This window comes from Chlorocebus sabaeus, chromosome 12, assembly GCF_047675955.1.
Source record: "Chlorocebus sabaeus isolate Y175 chromosome 12, mChlSab1.0.hap1, whole genome shotgun sequence".
In the NCBI taxonomy this organism is placed as follows: domain Eukaryota; kingdom Metazoa; phylum Chordata; class Mammalia; order Primates; family Cercopithecidae; genus Chlorocebus; species Chlorocebus sabaeus.
Genome location: NC_132915.1, coordinates 33,777,640 through 33,801,534, shown reverse-complemented (window position 1 = coordinate 33,801,534; position 23,895 = coordinate 33,777,640). Strand labels below are relative to the sequence as shown.

The 23,895-nt window shown below is 42.0% G+C and overlaps 1 protein-coding gene across 1 annotated transcript in view; it reads right to left on the bottom strand.

The window, feature by feature from the left end:
• The window catches only part of SLC1A1 (solute carrier family 1 member 1), a 92,414-nt gene that overhangs the window by 5,350 nt on the left and 63,169 nt on the right, over nucleotides 1-23,895 (bottom strand). The window contains exons 3-10 of the mRNA XM_007969358.3: nucleotides 20,949-21,041; nucleotides 18,605-18,719; nucleotides 16,977-17,019; nucleotides 15,328-15,426; nucleotides 10,199-10,383; nucleotides 8,478-8,585; nucleotides 6,398-6,520; nucleotides 5,759-5,953 (exon numbers count right to left, since the gene is read on the bottom strand). Of these exons, the coding sequence (XP_007967549.1) occupies nucleotides 5,759-5,953; nucleotides 6,398-6,520; nucleotides 8,478-8,585; nucleotides 10,199-10,383; nucleotides 15,328-15,426; nucleotides 16,977-17,019; nucleotides 18,605-18,719; nucleotides 20,949-21,041 (961 nt within the window). The remainder of the gene's footprint in view (nucleotides 1-5,758; nucleotides 5,954-6,397; nucleotides 6,521-8,477; nucleotides 8,586-10,198; nucleotides 10,384-15,327; nucleotides 15,427-16,976; nucleotides 17,020-18,604; nucleotides 18,720-20,948; nucleotides 21,042-23,895) is intronic.

The following is a 23,895-nucleotide window of genomic DNA, read 5'->3' as shown; positions in this document are numbered from 1 at the left end:
AGGGCTCACCCTGCCCTGAAAAGTCCCTTGACTTAGATAAGCTTGAGACCACACCCACGATGCTTTCTGGAGACAAGTCCTTGCCCTTGGGCCAAGGCCTGAACTGCTGCCCAGGTGCCACTGGGTTGAAAGGTGAAAATGTAAAAATTGCCAATTTAAACTGGAAGAATCCCTGATTCTATCCACAAATTCATATGCTTTGGGTCTAAAAACGTCTTAGAGTTCTTAGGAAGCTGATTCTACTGCCCATTCATCTGCCTACTGAGGTGTTGCAGAAAGCATTTGAGGGTACAAACACAGGCCAGAGTTTTTTGACAAGTGTATTTTCATTCAGTGGTTTTGACCACCAAATTACAGTAAATTAGAGATTTCTGGGGCTGTACCAATTACTCTAAAGGTTTCAGGCCTCAGTCTCAAAGGTTTCTGGCCTCTATAACCCTTCGGATCTCTTCTGACATAATCACTCTTTGGAAAGCCGAAGTTTATTTTAATACTGCTTGAAAAAAATTTAAATGGAATGCATCAACAGGTTTTCTTTGTCAGAAGTGATTTGTGTCCATGCCAGCTGATCCCTCTTGGAAACCCTGAGGTGTCATAGTTATCCATGTTGCTATAGCCTGAGGCTGGGCTTGAAACTCAAAATTCATTTAGTCCAAGAAAACTCTGTCCTTGAGCCTTGACCTTGCTTGCTAGACTTCGGCTGTTTGACTGGCATTGGTCTGAAACTCAGAACTATGAACCTTCAGATGGGAGAAAATAATATAAAAACCTACTCCTGGCCAGGCGCGGTGGCTCAGGCCTGTAATCCCAGCACTTTGGGAGGCCGAGACGGGCGGATCACGAGGTCAGGAGATCGAGACCATCGTGGCTAACACAGTGAAACCCTGTCTCTACTAAAAAATACAAAAAAATAGCCGGGTGAGGAGGCGGGCGCCTGTAGTCCGGCTGAGGCAGGAGAATGGCGCAAACCCGGGAGGCGGAGCTTGCAGTGAGCTGCGATCCGGCCACTGCACTCCAGCCTGGGCGACAGCGCGAGACTCCCTCTCAAAAAAAAAAAAAAAAAAAAAAAAACCTACTCCTGCTGCTTGAACATATTCTACTTTGAGTTAGAGGATTTCCACAGAAGAAAACATAAATATCAGTGGCACAAAGTTCTTTCCACACACTGAGGCCTAGTTTTAGGACCAGCCACTGGACTCGGCTCTCTAAACGGGTTGAAGGATGGGTTGTGACTTGGAGGGAACACAGGTTTTAGTGTCAGACACACCTGGGTGATGTACTTTGGGCTCTACCATTTCACTGATGGCATTTCTTTAGGCAAGTTACTTCTCTGAATCTCAATTCCTTGCCTGTAAGATGGGGACAGTATGTCTACTACAAGCTGCTGGGAAGATTAAATGAGGTTAATACATGTAAGGCATCTGGTATAGCACTTGTAGATGCTTAAAAACGTGCCATTTCCACATGTATAGCTATGTAACAAACCTGCATGTTCTGCACATGTATCCCAGAGCTTAAAGTAAAACAAAAAACAAAGATTAAAAATGTGCCATTTCTGCTGCTACTTCTGCAACAGCAGTAGTTGCTGCTAATGCTTCATCTATTGCTGTTGTTGCTGCCACCACTGGTATTATTACTACTGCTACTGCAGCAACCAGAACAGCAACTATTACAACAACTACTACTACTACTATTACTACTGCTACCTTTTTTCCTCTCTGCTCTTTCTAGGCCCCAAATCCTATAATTATCTTTCTTCTTTTTATATATATATAAAATATATAAGATATATAAGATATATATATCTTTATATATATATAAAATATATATAGATAAATATATAAAATATATAAGATATATATAAAGTATATGAAGATATATATATATATATATATTTTTTTTTTTTCTTCTTTCCCCCAGAGACAAGGTCTCACTCTATCACCCAGGCTGGAGTACAGTGGCATGATCACAGCTTACTGCAGCCTCCACCTGTTGGGCTCAAGTGATCTTCTTGCCTCAGCCTCCTGAGTTGCTGGAACCACAGGTGCGCTCCACAACACCTGGCTAATTTTTGCATTTTTTTGTAGAAATGTGGGGCTTCGCCATGTTGCTCAGGCTGGTCTCGAACTCCTGGGCTAAAGTGATCTGCCTGCATTGGCCTCTTAAAGTGCTGGTATTACAGGTGTGAGCCTCTGCGCCCTGCTGTATAATTAGCTTTACTTTTCTTTCTTTTTCTTTTCTTTCTTTCTTTTCTTTTTTTTTTTTTTTGACATGGGATCTCACTTTGTTGCCTAAGCTAGAGTGCAGTGGTGCCATCTCAGTTCACTGCAACCTCTGCCTTCCAGGCTCAAGCAGTCCACCCACTTCAGCCTCCTGAGTAGCTGCAACTACAGGTACATACCACCATACCTGGGCTAATTTTTCTTTTTTAGAATATTTTTGATAAACATGGGGTTTTACCATGTTGCCCAGGCTGGTCTCGAACTCCTGGACTCAACCGATTCACCTGCTTCGGTCTCCTAAAGTGCTGGGATTACAGGTGTGAGCCACCGCTTCTGGCCCTAATTATTTTTATAAGACAATTTATCCTTTTTTTTTTTTTCATTTTGACACGTGTACTCACACCAATTTTCAATCAGTTATGACCTTTGGGTATTATGATAAAGCCACAAAAAGGTATGTTTTGGGTAGATGGTACCTATGTTTCTTTGACATCCAGTCCACAGAAATAGACTTTGGGTCTAAAAATCTCTTTAACCATTAGTCACATGAACTATAACGGTAACTGTCAAGTAAAACCAACTTTTATTATTTCCCATGTAGAGCCAGTGAGGATTTTAAATTTTAAGCCAATGATTACTTTGGGTCTCACAGTTGTTATTGGTTCTGGGCCAGTAGTTATCAGCAAATCTGATTTAAGAATACACCAGAGAGTAGGGGGAGAGGCTTTAATGTGAATTGATTAGCCTCTAGGCCCAGCATTCATTCCTCTGGCAGTGAAGTTAAAAAATGATTAGAAAGATCTAGAAAACTTATAACCAAAAAAGGGAGGGATTTCATCATAAAGTGGCAAATACACAAAAGAATTGGCACCTCATAAACCACTCCTTGGAAATCAGTTCAGTGAAGACTGGGTTCCACATGCCAGGGTGAGGGAAGTGGGAAAAAACCCTTGGAAATGTAAAAGTAACAACTGTTGGAAGCACAGGGGTGGTTGTGGAGCAGAAACTTTCTCAGGCATGACTCAAGGTTTCGATTTTGACATACTCTCTGCTGTTATAATTACATGACTTTACTCAATCTCTTTGGCACAGGCTTCTTTAGCCACTAACACTTTTTTATAGATTACACGGCATTGGGATAGTTCTCCAGCTGGTGTGCCAAATGGTGTATTTTGCACTTGTCTTCAGCCAACAGAAATACTTTGTGATTTAGGGGTGGGGAGGATTTAAAAAATGCATTGTGTTAGAACATTGTTAGTTAACAAACTCTGATTTTATGCCTAGAATTTATGTTTAGGCTGGGGATACAAGAATGAATTAACTCTAAAGAGTTCAGATTCAACCTTGAGCAGGCCTAGGGACCAGTTTAGTCTTAAACTTCCATTCTAAACTGAACAAAAGTCTTCAGGTTAACTCTAATCCCAGCCTATTACTCTAACATAGTGCTATCCAAAATAACTTTCTGCAATGATGAAACTATTCTGTGTCTGTGCTATCCAATTCAGTGGGCCACATGGCTAGTGGTTACCGTATTAAACAGTGCTGTCCTAGAGAAACAAATCTGGCAAAATCCACTTATGACAGTTCTACCATCTACTTGGGCAGACAATTTCTATCCTCATTTCATTAGAATTCTCTTCAGCATCTGACTCTGTGGACCATTTCACCCTTGAAAATCTCTCTTTTCTGGGTTTCCATGATACCAAGGTTTACTGGCTTCCCTCCCATCTCTCTGTCCTTCTCCCTCTGCCTCTTGGGTTTTCCCTTCTCTACCTGCTTCTAGTATTAGGATTTTCCAAGCCTCAGTCCTTAATCTCCTTCTCTTCTCTACAAACTCTCCCTACGTCATGTCATCCACTTTCAACATTCACTGAGTGCTCACTACATAGGCACAGTTATAAGCATTTTATATGCATCTTACTTAATTGCCACTACTTGAATAAGTTGTAGGTACTATTACTCATTTTACAGATGAGAAAACAGGAGCTTAAAAATTCAAGTCACTTGCCCAAGATCACAGCTAATCACGATGTAGCTGCGATTCCAATATAAGCAATAACTTGTGACTCATACATTTGAAGACCATCATTAAGCTCATGTCCCTGATGTCTGTATCTTCAGCTAGACCTGTATTTCTCATTGCATGGGTCCACCTAGAAGTCTTAAAGGTATTTCAAATTCAGTGTGTCAAAAAGTATTAACTATTTATCTTTCCCACCTATATGTGCTTCTCTTATACTAGTTCCTGTTCTGGTATACTAGTTCCTGTTCCTGCCCCACCCACCAATTTGGAATCATGTACCAATCCTGGGAGTCATCCTAGCATTCCCTTGCTTTTCACCCTGAATCCAGCTGATGCTTCTTCAATTCGTTAGCTCTTCTCCAACCTCAGTGTCAGTGCCTTCTAATACCCTGCCTGGACTTCTGCAATGGTCTCCTAACTGGTTTCCTAGATTTGGTCCCTGCTCCCATCCAATACATCTGCCATATTGCCAGTTATCATTGTAAAAGGCAAATCTGCCAGGTGTGGTGGCTCACACCTATAATCCCAGCACTTTGGGAGCCTGAGGTGGGCGGATCACCTGAGGTCAGGAGTTCAAGACCAGCCTGGCCAACATGGTGAAACCCATTTCTACTAAAAATTCAAAAATTAGCCAGGTGTGGTGGTGCATGTCTATAGTCCCAGTTACTCAGGACGCTGAGGCAGGAGAATTGCTTAAATCCAGGAGGCAGAGGTTGCAGTGAGCCAAGATTGTGCCACTGCACTCCAGCCTGGGCAACAGAGCAAAATTCCATCTCAAAGCATAACATAAATAAATAAATAAATAAATAAAATGCAAATATGTCCACAATGTGACAAAGCATCTAAGAACTTTCCACAAACTTTTCGTACAAAACCTTTCATGACATGACCCCTGTCTCCTCATTCCTTTATGTTCTCCACATTGTATCCTTTATGCCAGCCATAGCAAGAAATCTGTATGCTGTAACTAGCCTATGGCTGCATCACAAGCTATTTCTGCCACCCCAGATGCTCTTAGCTTCTTCCTTTGCCTGCTAAATTCCTATTCTTTTAAGATTCAGCTAAATGTTCCCCTCCTCTGGGAAGCCATCCTTCACCTTCACAGCTAGAACCAGCCCTTCCGTCTCTGGAGTCCTCTGTGAACACCATACAGAGTTCTCTTACATCCCTCATCAGGGTCTTCAGCATTCATTTGGATATGTGCATCCCAATCTAGCAGGGATCTTTTGAAAGCAGGGACTGGCCCTTACTCAGCCTTGAGTCTTTGTGCTAACCTGTGCCTAGATCCTACTGGCTTCAGTAAACCGAGCACAGGTGATGGCTTTGGCTACCCAGACCCCGAAGCAGAAATCTTGCATACCAGGATATAGTTGTATTTAATCTTGGGAAGGTACTTTGTAGATCAAGAAAAAGAATCCATCGCTGGGACATTCTTGGTGTCCCTTCACGGACCATTTTTACTGGCAGTAATCCCCATATCACCGATGACAATGAATGTGACACCACGCCCCACCTGATGGTGATGATCTGCCCAATGCCCAAATCCAGGTCATTCAACTGTGCAATAAACACCGCTGCCACTGCTTCATAGAGCGCGGTCCCATCCATGTTGATTGTTGCACCAACGGGTAACACGAATCGAGTGATCCTCTTGTCCACCTGGTTCTTTTCTTCAGCACAGCGGAAGGTGACAGGCAGTGTTGCTGAACTGTGTGATAAAAAGAGAAAGGAACTTATGGTCTAGAAATGCTGGTCCTCAGTCCCTGCCTGAAGCCATGCCTCTTCCAAAAAGTAAATAAAGGGTCCTTTTGGGTAATCTTGTCAAGAAAAGTAAAGAAAACAACAAAACAAAATGAAAGAAAGGATCCAAAGTATGTTGGCCCTTTAGGCAGGTCCAGGAATCAGAAGGTGCTGTGCCCACCGCTGCTCCCAGTTATGCCATAACCCCTTCCTGAGCTGCAGGCCATGCTAAGAGGGCAGGAAATATGCAACAGCGTGAAGCAATGTGTTCAGGGCCAGGGACAGAGAATATGGAGGCCATTTCTTAAAGGCAGCTACAAAAACCGCAAGCTGGAGTCTGTTTTGTAAAGTGAGGTGAGAGTTGATGACATTGAGTCTGGAGGCTTCTTCCAGAAACCCCTCTTCTGTTTACCTGGAAGAGATCATGAGAGCTGTCAGGAGAGCCTGGGCCATTCCCATGGCAAATCGGAAAGGGTTCTTTCGTACGACTATGAAATATATCAGTGGGAGAATTACAATGGAGTGGATTGCAAGCCTGTAAACAAGAAAGAGAAATTAAAGTTTCAAAGATAATACCACCTCCCCACACTTAATCCTTTTATCAAACATCTTTTTAATTTATAAAATTGACTTTCATAATGGCCCAATGAGAAATGGGAGTAGGGCAGGAATATACATCCCCATTCCATGTATGAGGGTGTAGAGGCTCACTCAACAAATGAAGCATCTTGTCAGAGTTAATGACAAAGCCAGTAGCTGAATCCAAATTTAAGGGTTCACAGAACAGAATTATATCATGCTGCCACACCCCTGTGTGTGCTATTCCTGCCACATGCACAAAAATGCCCTTTTTTCCTTCTGTTGCTGCTGAATTCTTCTCCTCTAACACTCAGCTAGGCATCCCCCTTCCTCCAGGAAGCCTTCCCTCACTTCCCCAGGTAGGGCTGAGCCTTCTTTCCTTTGTACCCTCTATGTCACCACTACACTATACCTCATATACCTCTTATCACAGTGCTCAGTCCTTACCCCCTCCACTCCTTGCACCAAGCTGCTGTCTTGCTGGTGGCACCCACTGTCTAAGAGGGAAGTCAGATTTACAGTAAGGAAAAAAGTCTCAGCTCTTCCACAGCCATACTTTGGGATGGACTTTCTTTTCTTTATTATTCCTGCCTTTTCAAACTGTTCCTTATTTCACATGGAAATACACAGGTTACATGAACTAGGGGGTTTGGCAGATAGATATATACGTAACTGGCAGCTTACAGTCTACAGATCAGTTATGTGTGTTTGAAATAATGGTCATCAAAATTACAGATCCTGGAGGTCTGGAGAGAGGATCTTCTCGATAGAGAGCTTGTAGCTAAAAACCATGAGGAACTAATACTTTTAGTTTTCCATTAGACACCTAGCCGGGGTGACAGAATAGAAACCAGCAGAACTTGGTTATGAAATGGCTCAGCTCAAACACCCCAGCCACATCACTGCTGAGACACAATCCTTGGCACTGCCTGTTTCAGCAGCCCTACAGCAGGGTGGCCTCCAGTGAGGTGGAGGTCCCGCCTCCCTTGGCACCATGGTCCTCACACTGTAGGGACCAAATCTACCTCTGTGTTGACTGGCAGGGCTGTGTTTTTGGGAAACACAGATTAAGAACCAAATGTGCTGTGTTGGAAATCACCAATACGATCAAGTTCCAATAGGTGAGGTGATTGCTCAAGTTGGGTGCTTGTAGGTATTGACTTGTGGGAGTCAAATCAATAATATTTACTTATTTCCTTAGTCTATATTTCTTAGCATATGTGACATATTCTGCCCCTGGCTAGGTGTCCAGGGGCACCATTCATGTCTTATCCCACCTCATATTTTCTCAAGGAAACAATAGCTAGGCTATAATAAATATGCAAACTACCCAACCCCTGCTGCCTTCCTGTTTAATGGCTTCTAAAAAGGCCCACACAATTCCTCCTAGCCTCGAGATTCTCCTGGCACCCTCTCTGACACTCTGATGGTGCAGGCCATGGTGGTGGTTAACAGCCCCTGCTTTGAACCAACAGCCATCCTGCTCCTACTTGCTCAAGTCTGATTTCATTTAGGCCCTTGCTAATTTCTTTCAGGTTCAAGGTGCATGGAGGCTATTCTTACTTGCTTGGCTAGTTTACATTCTTAAGGAAATGAAGGCCAGGAGAGAACCAAGGGAGGCTACAAGTGGGTTTTTCTCTTGTTTTAAAAAATTATTTTAACATAACCAATAAAGGCAGTGACAAAGCCTGGTCCAGGCTGTTCTGCCAAGAGCTGACAATTAGCACAGCATAATCCACCTACAGTACAGCTGTTAAAGGGCAGCCCTCCTCCCCCTGCTGTCTTATCTCTGAACCCTATCTTTCCCAGCACATAGGGGAGAAGCCAGTTTTAACCAACTGAAACCCAACCTCCCAGTGGCCATCCTATTGGATTAAAGGAACTTTCTGTCTCTTCTCTTGAGTCTGACATACCCAGTCAGGACTGTGGCCATGTAAAGGCCCAGCTTGCGGAATATTTCCCAGTCTTCAACTTCTATGATCTTCCCAGCAATCAGGAACAAAATACCCAGTGGCATATAACTGGAAAGGAAGCACAACAGAGGCATGATTCCGTCAGCAAGTGTTTTCTCATGCTGGGTTGGTGGGGAAGGAACAGGCCAGTTCCCTTGGCTTGGCATGCATGCTTGGTGGAGCACAGGATGCAGAACTGAAGCTAAGAGCTGTTTCAAGTCCTGGGTGAACAATACTGGCTCTAGTTTTCAGTACCTATGTGCACCTTAAATTCTACCCATCCAAAATACCACAGGGTAGTTTGCAAACTTGGCAAGAACATGTGGTTCTTGTTGATCTGAACAGATCCACATGATGATCTGAACAATTTTCATGGTTGCATCACTCAAAGCATTGAAGAAATCCACCAGAATTTGTGGATGAGGGCGCACACCTCATGCCATGTTCCTAGTGCATATATATCCTGCTGATTGTCATATCTGCAGATCTCACTTGAGCTTGATCCTTACTGACAAATATGGCTCTTTCTAGCCATGGTCATCTGTTTCCCAGGTATCAGCAATAGAGGCAATAGTATTAGTACTGGAAGTGATCATAATAGCTCTATTTGTGGAGATCTCATTACATCTTGCGTTAGGGAAAGTATTTTATGTGCATCATTTCATTTAATGTACTTCTCCTATCCCTGGGGGTAAGTTTTATTATCCTTTTTAACAGATGATGAAGCTGAGGTTTCTGCAGTATTAAGTGATCTGTCTGTCCATTTTTACTGAACCCTTTACACCACTGTCAGACATCACTGTCAGTATCTACACTTTGGATTAAATAATGTTGAACCAATTAAATATGAGGTAAGTGAGGCAGATGCCTCCTAAGAAAGGTGGACTTTTGGCATTTCCAGGGACAGGGCAGACACTCAAGTGGTGTCACTGGTATGCTCACGGATGGCAGCTTTCATTCAGATGGGTTAGTGCCCATGCTGTACCAGTTATAAATATTTTGAAACTCACTTTTGCATGGGGCACAATAGGGAAAGCACTTTGTGTTCTCATGTACAATGAACTCCTTCTAATCATTTTTTAAAGAATTGCTTCTTACATGAAGGCTGACTGGGTATAAGATGATCTCGCAAGGCTTTGAGGGAAAAGACAATGGTTGATAGCTAGACTTTTGTTCATGAATTAACTCCTGGGTAATACGTGGAATTATTTAATACTCTAGTGGTGGCTGGGTGTGGTGGCTCACACTTGTAATCCCAGCATTTTGAGAGGATGAAGTGAGTAGATTGCTTGAGCCCAGGAGTTTGAGATCAGCCTGGGCAACATGGCAAAACCCTGTCTCTTCAAAAAATACAAAAAATAGCCAGGCATGGTGGTACATGCTTGTAGTCCCAGCTACTCAGGTAGCTGAGATGGGAGGATCACTTGAGCACAGGAAGTTGAGGCTGCAGTGAGCCGAGATTGCACCGCTGCATTCCAGCCTAGAGTGACAGAGTGAGACTCTGTCTCAAAAACAAAAACAACCAACAACAACAAAAGCCCCCACAAAATACTCTGGGGGCTCAATATTAAATGTCCAACTTCTCTAGTATGAGGTCAGTTGAGAAACATAAAACCTCTTCTAATTTTGAGGAGACAGAATTGTCAGGGGAAGCAAAATGACATTAAACGGTGTCTGCTCACCACATGATGATCTGAACAATTTTCATGGTTGCATCACTCAAAGCATTGAAGAAATCCACCAGAATTTGTCCCTTTTCTCCCATTTTTCCAATGACAAGTCCAAAGACAAGGCAAAAGACAATCAAGCCCAGGACGTTTATGCCATCTGAATACATGCCAATGATTTTGTATTCCTTTGTTTTGTTCTGTGGATCAAAACCAAGAAAACATATTGACTCATGATTATAATCTTGTTAGAAAGCACAGGTTTGGAAATGAGAAGATACAATGACCAAACATAATAAACTGGTGATCTCCCAGGCAGAGTCAACAAAACTATAGAAAATATAAAAACAATAATAAAAACACCTATGCATGTAACAAACTTAACCCTTGCTCCCTGAAGTTAACATGCTTTCTCTTCTTTCAACAAGTCCATATTTGAATATTTCTTATAAAGATTTCTTATTCTGGAATGGTTTATATTTTTATTATGAATTTTAGAATCAAGGCACTTTTCAGGGTCATTTTAACTACTAGCTACATTTGGAGTCTGCTTAAAAAAGACAGGAATTAATAATGCAGGAAGTACAAAGTACTTACCAGTGTGAACACTTTTACCATCTGTTTTACCCTGATAATGAAGCACAGTAACATTCTTTATGCCTGTGGTCTTGGATGACCAATACGATTATTTATTTATTTATTTATTTATTTATTTATTTAGAGACGGAGTCTCTCTCTGTTGCCCAGGCTGGAGAGCAGTGGCACGATCTCGGCTCACTGCAAGCTCCGCCTCCCAGGTTCACGCCATTCTCCTGTCTCAACCTCCCCAGTAGCTGGGACTACAGGCGCCCGCCACCATGCCTGGCTAATTTTTTTGTATTTTTAGTAGAGACGGGGTTTCACCATGTTAGCCAGGATGGTCTGAATCTCCTGACCTCGTGATCCGCCCACCTCGGCCTCCCAAAGTGCTGGGATTACAGGCGTGAGCCACCGCGCCTGGCCTATTTATTTATTTATTTATTTATTTTTGAGACAGTTTCACTCTGTCGCCCAGGCTGGAGTGCAGTGGTGGTATTTCAGTTCACTGCAAGCTCTGCCTCCCAGGTTCAAGCAATTCTCCTGCCTCAGCCTCCCTAGTAGCTGGGATTACAGGCATCCGCCACCACACCCAGTTAATGTTTTGTATTTTTGGTAGAGACAGGGTTTCGCCATGTTGGCCAGGCTGGTCTCGAACTCCTGACCTCAGGTGATCTGCCTGCGTCAGCCTCTCGAAGTGCTGGGATTACATGTGTGAGCCATCACGCCCAGGCGGGATTCTTTTTTTTTTTTTTTTAAACTTCTATATTCAAGGGTACATGTGGTGCAGGATGTGCAGGTTTGTTACATAGGTAAACGTGTGTCATGGGGGTTTGTTGGACAGATTATTTCATCACCCAAGTATTAAGCCTAGTATCCATTAGTTATTTTTCCTGATCCTCTCCCTCCTCCCACCCTCCTCCCTCTGAAAGGCCCCAGTGTGTGTTGTTCCCCTCTATGTGTCCATGTGTTCTCATCATTTAGCTCCCACTTATAAGTGAGAACAGGCAGTATTTGGTTTTCTGTTCCTGTGTTAGTTGGCTAAGAATAATGGCCTCCAGCTCCATCCATGTCCCTTGCAAAAGACATGATCTTGTTCTTTTTTAATGGTAGCATAGTATTCTGTGGTGTATATGTATACATTTTCTTTATCCAGTCTATCATTGGTAGGATTTTAGACATACAAAAATTAGCTAAAGACCTACTACTGTGAGTCATGTTTTCGTTTTTACTTTTTTTTTTTTTTAAACAACAGGGTCTCATGTTGTCCAGGCTGGGGTGCAGTGGCATGATCATAGCTCACTGCAGCTTCAGACTCCTCAAGGAGGGCTCAAGTGATCCTCCCACCTCAGCCTCCCAAGTAGCTGGGTCTACAGGTGCATGCCACCATGCCTGGCTTAATTTCTTCACTTTATCCTGGGTACAAATAGCCTGAGATTTACGGAGAGATAACTGAGTGATGCCAACTAGGTTTGTAAAGAATTATGTTAACTAGGCACGGTGGCTCACACCTGTAATCCCAGCAGTTTGGGAGGCTGAAGCAGGTGGATCACCTGAGGTTAGGAGTTCGAGACCAGCCTGGCCAACATGGTGAAACCCCATCTCTACTAAAAATACAAAAATTAGCCAGGCATGGTGGTAGGCGCCTGTAATGCCAGCTACTTGGGAGGCTGAGGCAGGAGAATTGCTTGAACTTGGGAGCCGGAGGCTGCAGTGAGCCAAGGTCGCAGCACTACATTCCAGCCTGGGTGATAGAGCAAGACTCCATCTCAAACAAACAAACAAAAAATTATGTTGAGGAGCCACTGGGCTACCAGTCATTTCTTACTTATGATCAAACATATATTTAGGGCAAAGCTAGAGTATTACTGCAATGGCTATAGCATAAGGTCTTAAGATTCAGTTGGAGAGACAAGACTGTGAGAAGCATGAGCCAATAATAGCAGGATGGTATGTAATTAATTGTGCACTCAAACTATGAGATACAAGTGTCATATGGAAAGTGGGACATGAATGAGGGTTTCAAAGTTAGGGAAAACTATGGCTGAGGAATCAGCAGCCAGGAGAAAAAGCATGTTTCAAAAAGATGGCAAGCAAAGGCAAAAATGATCATGCACTAGGCCTTTGCACCGTGCTTGAATAATTCTTGCTCATTCATTACAGCCTCCAGACTAATTTAACACCCCTTGTTGAATGCCTCCCAAACATCCCACTCTTCCTGATTGTAATACTCATCATTCTTTGTATGAGGACAGAGGCCTGGCATCTGTCTTTTCACTATTATAATCCCAATGTCCAGCAGGGCCTGGGGTATGGAGGGTGCTCAGAAAATATTTGTGGAATAACATCAAAAGGCAAGAATGAAGAGTGATGGAGGAAGTGGATCTGGAAAGAAGAGAGGTGCCCACTGGAAGTAAGTTGTGAAAACTAGAGAGAAGCCAGGTCATGCAGCGCCTCTGAACCTGGTCAGAGGAGTTAAGGCTTTCTGCAGTAGGAAGCAGGGAGCCAACAGTAGTTTATTTAATTTGAATTCTTAAGTCTAATGAATACTCCTTTTCTCCTTAAATCATTCCTTCCTGTGTGAAGTTGAGAGAACATTCAGGAGAAATCACTACAGGCTTACAAAGATACCACTGCAGGCCCACACATTCTGATCTCCAATTCTGAAATCCCCAAAGCTCTCAAAGCATGTGGATTTTATTGATAAGTTTATAGCAAACTCTTTTGGCAGCAAAACCTATCCTAAACTGAGATGAGGCTACTGGCTACTAAGGGTCCATTTCTCTCCTTGGCAGAATATTTATGAGTTTGTTATAAAAACATTGATGTGGTTGATTCTGGCATGTTGTTGCCCTTCTCACGAAGGTTGCATAATATGCAGTACATACACCACATGGCCTTTCTAAAGTCTGAGAAACTCTGAACTCTGAATTACATCTGGGCAGAGAGATTCTGACTAGGAATTGTGGACCTGCATTGCATGCTTATGTATCTGACAAATCTACAGCAGTTCCTAGAGATGGCCAGCTCTACTGTAAGCAGACCTGGAGAGGAAGAGGCAACAGGGCTCATTTTTTTGCTCTTTGTGGTCGATTCTCTCTATTCCTGGTAATTATGTTCTGTAAAGTGCCCATGAACACTGTATTAGCAAATACTGAACTGTTGCTCCTGGGGGAAATGCAGGGTTATGTTTCTGGGAACCTTGGACACATCCTTTTCAGCAAACAATCAATATATAACATTGTTGTATTTCTTTTACAGACACCTTGTTTCATATAGATTGTTGATTTATTAATATAATTAATAATTATTAATATTAATAACAATATTAATAAATATTGTTAATTTATTAATATTAAGATTTATCAATATTAATTTATTAATATTGATTTATTAATATTGATTTATTAATATTGAAAGTACAGGCAAGTGTGTCAATGTGTCTGGAAGTTAATGTTGATTTATTAATATTTATTAATATTAATATAACACTATTAATATAGTGCCAACAGCACTATAACTCATGCCTGAATGAAGCTTTTCTAAAGCACAAATTTTCTCCCTAAGGCACATCAAATGCCTTAGGAACATCTTGTGCTTAGGAACCCTGGAGACCACTTCAACATGATGCTTATTTTTTTTGAAACAAGAGTCTTGCCCTGTCACCCAGGCTGGAGTGCAGTTGTGCAATCATAGCTCAAACGATCCTCCTGCCTCAGCCTCTCAAGTATCTGGGACTACAGGCCTGTGCCACCACACCTGGGTTATATTAAGATGTTTGGTAGAGATGGGGTCTCACTATGTTTCCCAGGCCAGTCTCAAACTCCTGGCCTCAAGTGATCCACCTGTCTTGGCCTCCCAAGTACTGGGATTACAAGTGTGAGCCACCATACCCAGCCTGGTCCTTTTTTTTAAATTTTTTGACACAGGGTCTCTGCTATCCAGGCTGAAGTGCAGTGATTCAATCATGGTTCACCGTAGCCTTGACATCCCTAAACAAGCGATCCTCCTACTTCAGCCTCCCAAGTGGCTGGGACTATAGGTGTGCACCATCATACCCGGCTATTTTTCGTTTTTTGTAGAGGTGAAGTGTCACTATGTTGTGCAGACTGGTCTGGAACTCCTGGGCTCAAGTGATCCTCCCACCTCGGTATCCCAACATGCAGGGATTACAGACGTGAGTCACTGAACCCTGCCCTGGTCCATTTTAAACAGCAAAATCAGTAAGGAAAATCACAAAAATGCAAAAAAGATGATACTAAACACACTGCAAAATGGACACTTGTTTCCAGTATGAGAATCAAAGCAAGAAAGCAGAGCACAACTTTGTTCACCTTAGCTGGGAACGTGCCTGTCGGGTGACTCAAATATTTTGCTGCTTTTTATGTACCTGTGGATGACCACGAAAGCCCCATAAGTATGGATTTTGGGGTCACAAATAAATTTTAGCAAGTAGGTGAATTCACAAATGCAGATTCTGTGAATGACGAGGATTGACTGTATTTCCTACTTGGTCATGAGTCAGTGCCTGTCTCCTGGGGAAGAGGAACAGGAAACAAGAATGGTACCTTGGAAATAGCAGTTGTCATGACAGCTGTGAAGGATTCTTCTGTCGTGTTCGTCTCTGGATCTCTGGGAGGCTTCACTTCTTCACGCTTAGTTTTGTACTGCACGTTGGAGAAAATCAAGGACAAGCAAACAAAATGTTTTTTAAGCTTTTGAGACTAAATCACAGGAACATGTTATTTTGGTCAAACAAGTGCCACTGAAGGGATCTACCTCCAATGCCTCTGTTGGCTCCAGTTGTCAATGGTACCTCCCATCAGGTTTTGGAACTAAAAGCAAGGCAGAAATGTAAACCCCTGACTCCCACAATCACCATTCACTTATGTCAAAATGTTCCTTCACTTTCACAATAAGCGACAAGTTGATGGAGGAATAATACAAAAGAAAGTACAGGCTTGATCTGCAGGTGCTTTCAGAGACAGTCTCTGTAAGGATTCCTGTCAATCATTTTTGTTTTTATTAATTAATAAATTATTTTTAATTTGAGCAAAAACACTTCATCACTTTGATAACATCACCACGACTTTAATAAGCATCAAGAAAGGTTTAACAATATGGTTGTTCCAAAATCAACAGTCCCCTTAGGGCTATTCAGTGAGAGTGCTGTTGAATTCTCTCCTTTCAGCCCTGTTTGGTTCTGTGGAGCTTCCACATGGGGGTTTAAGAAGGAGTGAGTATATTATTAACACCAGGCATAAATGTTCCCCCTACAAGGCTCTGCCAACACCGAGAACCTTACAAACAACCACTGTGACTGATTTGCAAATGCCCCGCTGTAATAGAGGAGGTTCTGTCCCTTGTGGAGGTCGGCAGAGAGCAACAGAGTTGCCATTTTTGTTGGTATACACAGAAGCCTCTGTTCATGTAACTTATGTAAATGAATACAGCAGTTTGTGATGGACTCAGCTGTCTTAAAGCACATAAATAGGAGGGAAAGGCTTGAAGTAAATGGAGTGAAGAGATTGTTCAATTTTCCTACAGAAAAAAAATTCATGGCTTTGTTACACTACGTTGTAGAGCTCCAGCAATGGGGATGCAATGATTTATTATTTCTTTTTAGAGACATGGCCTTGCCATGTTGCCAAGGCTAGTCTGGAACTCCTGAGCTCAAGGGATCTCCCACCTTGGCCTCCCAAAGTGCTGGGATTACAGGTTTGAGCTTCCACACCTGTCTGGGACACAATGATTAAGGAGAAGACTGAACCCAGATGTGGACCACACCAGGAGGGTTAGATCCTGGGTTCTAATACCAGAGGAAAAGCAAAGAGGAGATAAAGAGCTACCTTTTCTCTGCAGAAAGTTTAAACTTCTATACAAATATACCATGGTTCTCCAAAAATAGGTACTGGAGGCCACATTTAAAAATACTCATTATTTGACAGATTTCTGACTTGTACCATTTGAGCCCTTTTGCGGGGGAAAGCATAAAGGAAAAGGAAGCAGTGTAAATTGTGACATGCACCTTACTGTGAGCCAGAAAGGCTAGATACAAAATAGAGACATCACCTTAAACTCGGCCAGTCACAGGTGTACGTCCTGCTGCCATTTTTGCGGGGCTAATTCCATTTCTTGAATCACAGCAGAAAAAAACATTTTTTAATTGATAATGGGAAGAGGGTAGCAACTTAAGAGCACAAGTAATTAATATTACCTGCTGAAAACAGGCCTGGACAAGATTCTCAGGGAACATATTCCTGTTGGAGACATGAAAGGCAGTATTATGTTAGGGCAAAAAGTATTGTTTTGTCATACGTAATATATTGGTAGAAATGAGTATAATATAAAACTAGTACTCTGGTTTCTCTTCTGGCCTCTCCTTTGCGGAATACTTCCATGTATTGAGATTTCTTTTTTCCTGCTGAGCTTCACCCAAGTATAGAAAGCTCTCCTAATCAACTATCACTTAACTGATTCACTGAGTAACTGACATGCTTGCTCTCCTTGGTAAAATGAACACTCACAGTCAAGAGACTATTTATTCTTTAATATTCTGAACATTTCTGTTTTCATCAATGACGTTGTATGCTTACTGATATGGTTTGGCTCTGTGTCCCCACCCAAATCTCATGTCAAATTGTAATCCCCACATGTCAGGGGAGGGGCCTCATGGGAGGTGATTGGATCATGGTGGGTGGTTTCTCCCATGCTATTCCTGTGATCATGAGTGAGTTCTCACAAGATTTAGTTGTTTGAAAGTGTATGGCACTTCTCCCTTCGGCCTTGCTCTCTCTCCTGCAGCCATGTAAGACGTGCCTTGCTTCCCTGCCTTTGCCATGATTTTAAGTTTCTTGAGGCCTCCCCGGCCATGCGGAACTGTGAGTCAATTAAACCTCTTTCCATTATAAATTACCCAGTCCCAGGTAGTTCTTTATAGCAGTGTGAAAATGGACTAATACACTTACCATGGGTTCATTGTATTTGTTCCCAAATTCTTTATACCAGTTGCAAATATCATCATAATTACTGAATTTCATATTATGTAAACCAGTGAAACAGGAGCATAAAAAGGAAGGTATGGTTTCTATAAAATCTAAGCCACATGCCTGGGAACTCAATAAAGGCCAATGACTAAGATTTTTATGGTTAGATTAGGTATGGGAAGATTATTGAAATTAAAAAGAAAAACTGGAAAGATTTACACTCAGCTTTCTTTGCAATGTCCAAAGGTTTTGGTGCTCTGTTCTACAGAAACTTTATCTGGAAATTGCAGATGATACGTTTATAAGGGCTGTATACGCAACAGAAACTTTAAGAAATTACCATGAGCTAACAAACTTGAAGAAAAGACCTTGACTTTATGTCAAACAATTGGTGAATAAATGCACTAAGTGTTAAGTGAAAACAAAATATGTAATGTGTATCTTATGTCCTTTTTTATGAGTCTCTGCTTTAATTGGTATTTTTTATTGACTGACCTATTTACAGCTCTGGTTGCTTTCAATAAGAGAGTTTCTCCTGTACAATTAAAAAATGGATTTTTCTAAGTGCGCTTCAGAACTGACTACCAATCCATCCCAGCATCTCTCTGGAACATGTATCAGCACTTCTGTTCATCCTAAATCCTGACTCAGAAGCCTGTTTCTTCTCTTCCCTTTTGGAACCAAGACTTGGCAAGCAGTACTGGCTATGTAATTTGTGGGTTCCTGAGCAAAATGAAAGTGCACAATAATTCAAAAGTTATTAAAAATTTCAATAGAGTAACAGCAGAATATACGTACAAGGCCTTGTGCTACTATAGGGTTGCATATCCTTGAAGCCACCTTGTGGCAAGACACTCACCTGATGAGATCTAACATGGCATCCACCGTACTGACTTCAGGGGTGCTGCCTGTCCTGTCGATTTCAGCCACTTTCTGGGTGACACCAGGCTTAATGCTCACCACCAGCACAATACCTGTGGCCAAGGACAGTGTCCACAGAGCATTAGGAACCTTCCAGGGCACCTGGCACAGCTAGTACCTTTAGAACAGTGGGCATGGTTATACCAGGCACTAGTGTGATGGGGAGGACCCTGAGGTCCAGCCAAAATGCTGAGCCTCCTCTGGAATCTCAGCAACCACTTTAATTACTCTTACATTTAAATGAGTAAGCAGAAAGAACTCCGTGTGCTTGCGTGCATGTGTGTGTGTGCATGTGTGTTTAAAATGAAGGGGCTGCATCCCAGAATTGCTTCTGGAAACACCTGCTGATGAGAATATTCTTTTTCTTGAACTTATGAGATCAGCCTAGGAAGGTGTTAGGGTAAGGATGATCCATTTTCCAGCCCAGAGAATGCATCTGAGGTCTTTCTGCAACTTTTACCCACAGATGCTGGTTATCCTCCTGACAATACAAAACCAGCCTTGCCTTCCTTCCATACCATAGGTCTTCAAGTATCTCGAAAGCAGTCATGTGGGAAAATGCTGTTCCAGGGGTGGAATGAGGACAAATAGATGGAAGTTATAGGGAGAGAAGGTTCATCTCTCTGTAAGGAAGAACTGTCTACATGGCAGAGCATCTGACATCACCATTGTGGCCTTGGTAAGTAATGGGTTCCTGTCACTTGAGTGTCCAAGCCAAGGTGGGAGGCTGTAGAAGAGACCAAGACATTGGAGGGTGTTTGACTGGAGGGAAGTGAAGAAGAAAAAGGTCCTTATGCTCCTTATTGCTCCTCCCTCAAGAGGAGGCAATGGTAATCCAAGGGGTAGGGCTCTGGTATGCTGAATGGGTCCGTTTTGCTAGTGGGAGGAGTTGCTGGGCAATAAGGGGCCATGAGTGGGCATGGCCCACTCTTTTCCTCTCTCAGGGTTGTAGAAGGGCTATATGCCTCCAGCTAATAAGAAAGCAGGATCTTGCTTCTCATTGCTATTTTTTCTCTGTGTCTGTCTTCCTCAGGAAACTCATGAGATGATGTGGTTTTGTTTTATGGCAGAGTTCAGGCTCTCCTGGGTCCCTTGGCCTAATACCATTAAAGCTTCACCACATCCCACCTCTTCTTATCAGCTTATTGAAGCAGGGCTACAAGGGCCGAGCTGCTGCCTCATCTGAGTACATGCTCTTTCTGTCTTCCCCCTCTGGACATTCTTCTTAAAATGTCACTCAGGGTTACAAAGACCAAGCATTCTTCAAAAAACCATGCTAAAGGTATAAGAGCAGCTACTCCCTTACTAGAATTTTCTCCCTCTTACAAGTGGGATTTGTCCTTAACAATGATAGCTGTTAGCTCTTGTTACTATGTGAAATGCACTAAAATGCTATATTTCTGGAAATATTTTATAATTATACTCAACTTCACTATTATAGACCAATTATTCACTTTAAGAATTATGTAAGTGGCTGGGCATGGTGGCTCACGCCTGTAATCCCAACACTTTGGGAGGCCAAGGCAGGTGGATCACCTGAGGTCAGGAGTTTGAGACCAGCCTGGCCAACATGGCGAAACCCTGTCTCTACTAAAAAACTACAAAATTACCTGTAATCCCAGCTACTCGGGAGGCTGAGGCAGGAGAATCGTTTGAACCCAGGAGGCAGAGGTTGCAGTAAGCCGAGATCATGCCACTGCACTCCAGCCTGGGTGACAAGAGTGAGACTCCTTCTTGAAAAAAAAAAAGTAGTTAGGGTCAGGCACGGTGGCTCATGCCTGTAATCTCAGCACTTTGGGAGGCTGAGGCAGGCAGATCCCTTGAGCCCAAGAGTTCAAGACCAGCCTGGGCAACATAGCAAGACTCCCCACGTCTCTTTTTAATTTTTAAAAAATATATTTTTAAAAAAGTAGTTGAGCTTTTCTTAACACACAATTTTTTTTTTTTTAATCAGAAAGTAGTATTGTCAAAGTACCATAAAGTTTTCCCTTTGAAGTCTGTCTGCCAGGTTCAAGTGATTCTCCTGCCTCAGCCTCCCAAGTAGCTAGGACTACAGGTGCATGTTACCATGCCCAGCTAATATTTTTGTACTTTTAGTAGAAGCAGGTTTTCATGTTGGCCAGGTTGGTTTCAAACTCCTGACCTCAAGGGATCTGCTCACCTCAGCCTCCCAGAGTGCTGGGATTACAGGCCTGAGCCACCGCATCTGGCCGCCAACTACTTTTTGAATGAAAAAAAATTACCATTACATAGAGGAATAAGGATTCAGAAATAAATATTACCTAGAATAACAGCAATGAGAGTGGTACAGAAATAATACACAACAGCACGTAGACCAATTTTTCCAGATACGTTGGAATCCAGTGCAGCAACACCTGAAGGGCGAGACAGAAATCAAATTACATTAATTTTAAAAGACAGGTTTCCCGCAATTTAATCCTCAAGGTGTGAAATAAAGAGCTGAGAGGTGTTCTCATCTACAGACAATGGGCAATAACATGCAATGGGCAAAAGCAACACTTCAAAATTCCAAACAGATGTAAGAGAGGGAAGCCCAGTCAGGTGCAAGTTCCCCTGCAGGCAGCTTCCCACAGCCTTGACCTCCAGGAGTGCCCTGCCTTCAGATCTTCTTGGAGTTGGTCAGAAAATGATCATAAGGAGTCACCCTCCCACATTTGCAGTAAGAACTTTACCAAGATTTGTATTATATCATTCAACATCCCTTATGATAAACCTCCTTTGGAATTCAGTTATCTAGGAAAAGTTTATCTTGAAGATCTGAGATCTTTTGTTGTTGTTGTTGTTTGTTTGTTTGTTTGTTTTGAGACAGAGTCTTACTCTGTCACCCAGGCTGGAGTGCAGTAGTGTGATCTCGGCTCACTACAACCTCCGCCTCCCGGGTTCAAGCGAGTCTCCCGCCTCAGCTTCCCGAGTAGCTGGGATTACAGGTGCACACCACCATGCCCAGCTAATTTTGGTATTGTTAGTAGAGATGAGGTTTCACCATGTTGGCCAGGCTTGTCTCAAACTCCCGACCTCAGGTGATCCGCCACCTTAGCCTTCCAAAGTGCTGGGATTACAGGTGTGAGTCATCATGCCTGGCCTGAGATAGTTTTTTTTTTTTTTCTAATACTTGAGAAATCATATAACTCATGATAGTTTTCCTTTCTGCCCTTTCCAGGAAGCTTAGGCTCAACTGGAAAAAATAATTTTTATATACAATTATAAAAGTAATATATATTCATTATAACTATCTGAAAAAGGAGAAAAGGTAAAGATGACAACAAAAATCACATCATCTTATCAACCAAGTTAATATTCTGGTGAATTTTCTTCTAATATTTTTCTCAATATTTTGTAAACAGCTGAGAGAATTTTATAGTTTTTAACTCTCTCTCTTCTTAATATTGTAGTTGTAAGCATTTTCCCTCATTGTTATAAACTCACCCTGAGGATAATTTTAATGGCTCAATAATCTGTCATGTGGCTATACCAGAATGTATTTAATGATCCACTTATTGCTGGATCTTTAAATGGTCCTGGGGCCAAATTCACAGTAATGTCATTATCCATTCTGGTTGGTGTGTTTCCTTCCTCTTTTCATGATTTTCAAATTGCTTTTGTGTAAACAACCTTATTGTGTATAGCTTTTATTGTGAGACATCTTAAAATTTCTATTTGAAAGAGGAAAGATATTAATAAATAATTTCCCAGGGCACAGGTAATGTCAGAGACTTACAATCATTTGGTTAGATCTCACTTCAAATGGTTCTTGGCTACCAGTAATATGACTAAGTGTTGCCCAGATTTGAAAGGGCTGTCTGGGGTGTCAAGGACAGCTGGATTAGAGGTGGAAGGCAGGCATCCCTCCTTGCCAGAAACCCTTGCTCTCTGTCAAAGATGCTCATATAAATGGAGTCAAAAGCGGTTCTCCAATTGGACTTGGACATGGGAAATGGGCCAAGTTGAGAAACAACGGAATCATCTTTCAGCAAGCTGTCACTGGAGGTTTCAGACACTACCCAGCCTGATTTCCAAAATGAGGGTCATATTTTGAGTCAAAGGATCATTATAGAAAATGATTTTGCATATTCAGCACACATGAGTTGTCCCATAACCATTTGCAAAGCCTAAGGTACAGGGTAGCAGGAAAAAGGAAGAGGTTGTCACAAGGCAACCCCAAGGGAAAGGCAGTAAACCTGTATGGCGATCAGCATGCATAGGTAACTTTTATGTTCATTTCCCACACTAAAAGGCCTATCCATTTTTTTTAAGTAACTGGGGGATTATGCTTCTCATATATAATCATACATATTTGATGTACAGGAAAAATCTGCAAGGAAGTGATCACCATTATGACAACAGAACAAGTCATTTCTCACTCTAAACATACCATTTCTCTGGCTGTTGATTGCTCCTTTGGAAGTTAATATTTTGAGAGAAGGTGCTCTGGCCTCTGTAGCAGCTACCCCAGAATGTTGTTAAGGGGCCATTCATCAACCTCTGGGAAAAGATTGTGCAATTGCCATATAATGGGCATACTGCAATAGTCACATTCTAGAATAATTTTTATGATAGATTCTATTTGATTTGAGAAAAATGCAGTTTGCTGTGTTGAAGAGTCTTTCTTTTCCTCACAGTAAGACAACGAAAGGTAACAATTAGGCAAGCAACAACAAAAAAGTCAAGAGAGACTGAAGGCCAAAATTTAGAAACAAATTCACTATCTCATGTTTAGTTTAGGTCTCTTAAAGAGCAAATCATAATGCAAATATGTAAGTTTGCTAAGTATATTATATGATTATAAAATATGTACCTATTTCATTTTAGAGCTCAGTGTATTGTTTTGATAACTATAATAATTATTTCAAACAAAAATCATAGGTTAAAAAGAAACAAAAAGAATCACCACCTTAACAGACTGTAAGTAACTCATCTGTAGCCCTAATATGGGATCTATTTTCAGATATATTGTCCTTCTTTGGTAGATATCTAATTTAAGCAGATTCCAGCCCCTAAAGTGCTGACAAGTGAGAGTCACAGAGCGGTTACAGAGCTGTTCTCGGAGGTGTGTTTGGTGCTCTTTCAGGATTTTCTTCCAGCAGTGAAACAAATTAAATCTATGTGGGTAATTGTTTCCAGCATATGTTAATATGTCTTAATTTGTCTTAATGATTTGGCCATGGGCTGGTGCCTCTGCTTGTACTCCAGGACTCAGCTGGCAATAAA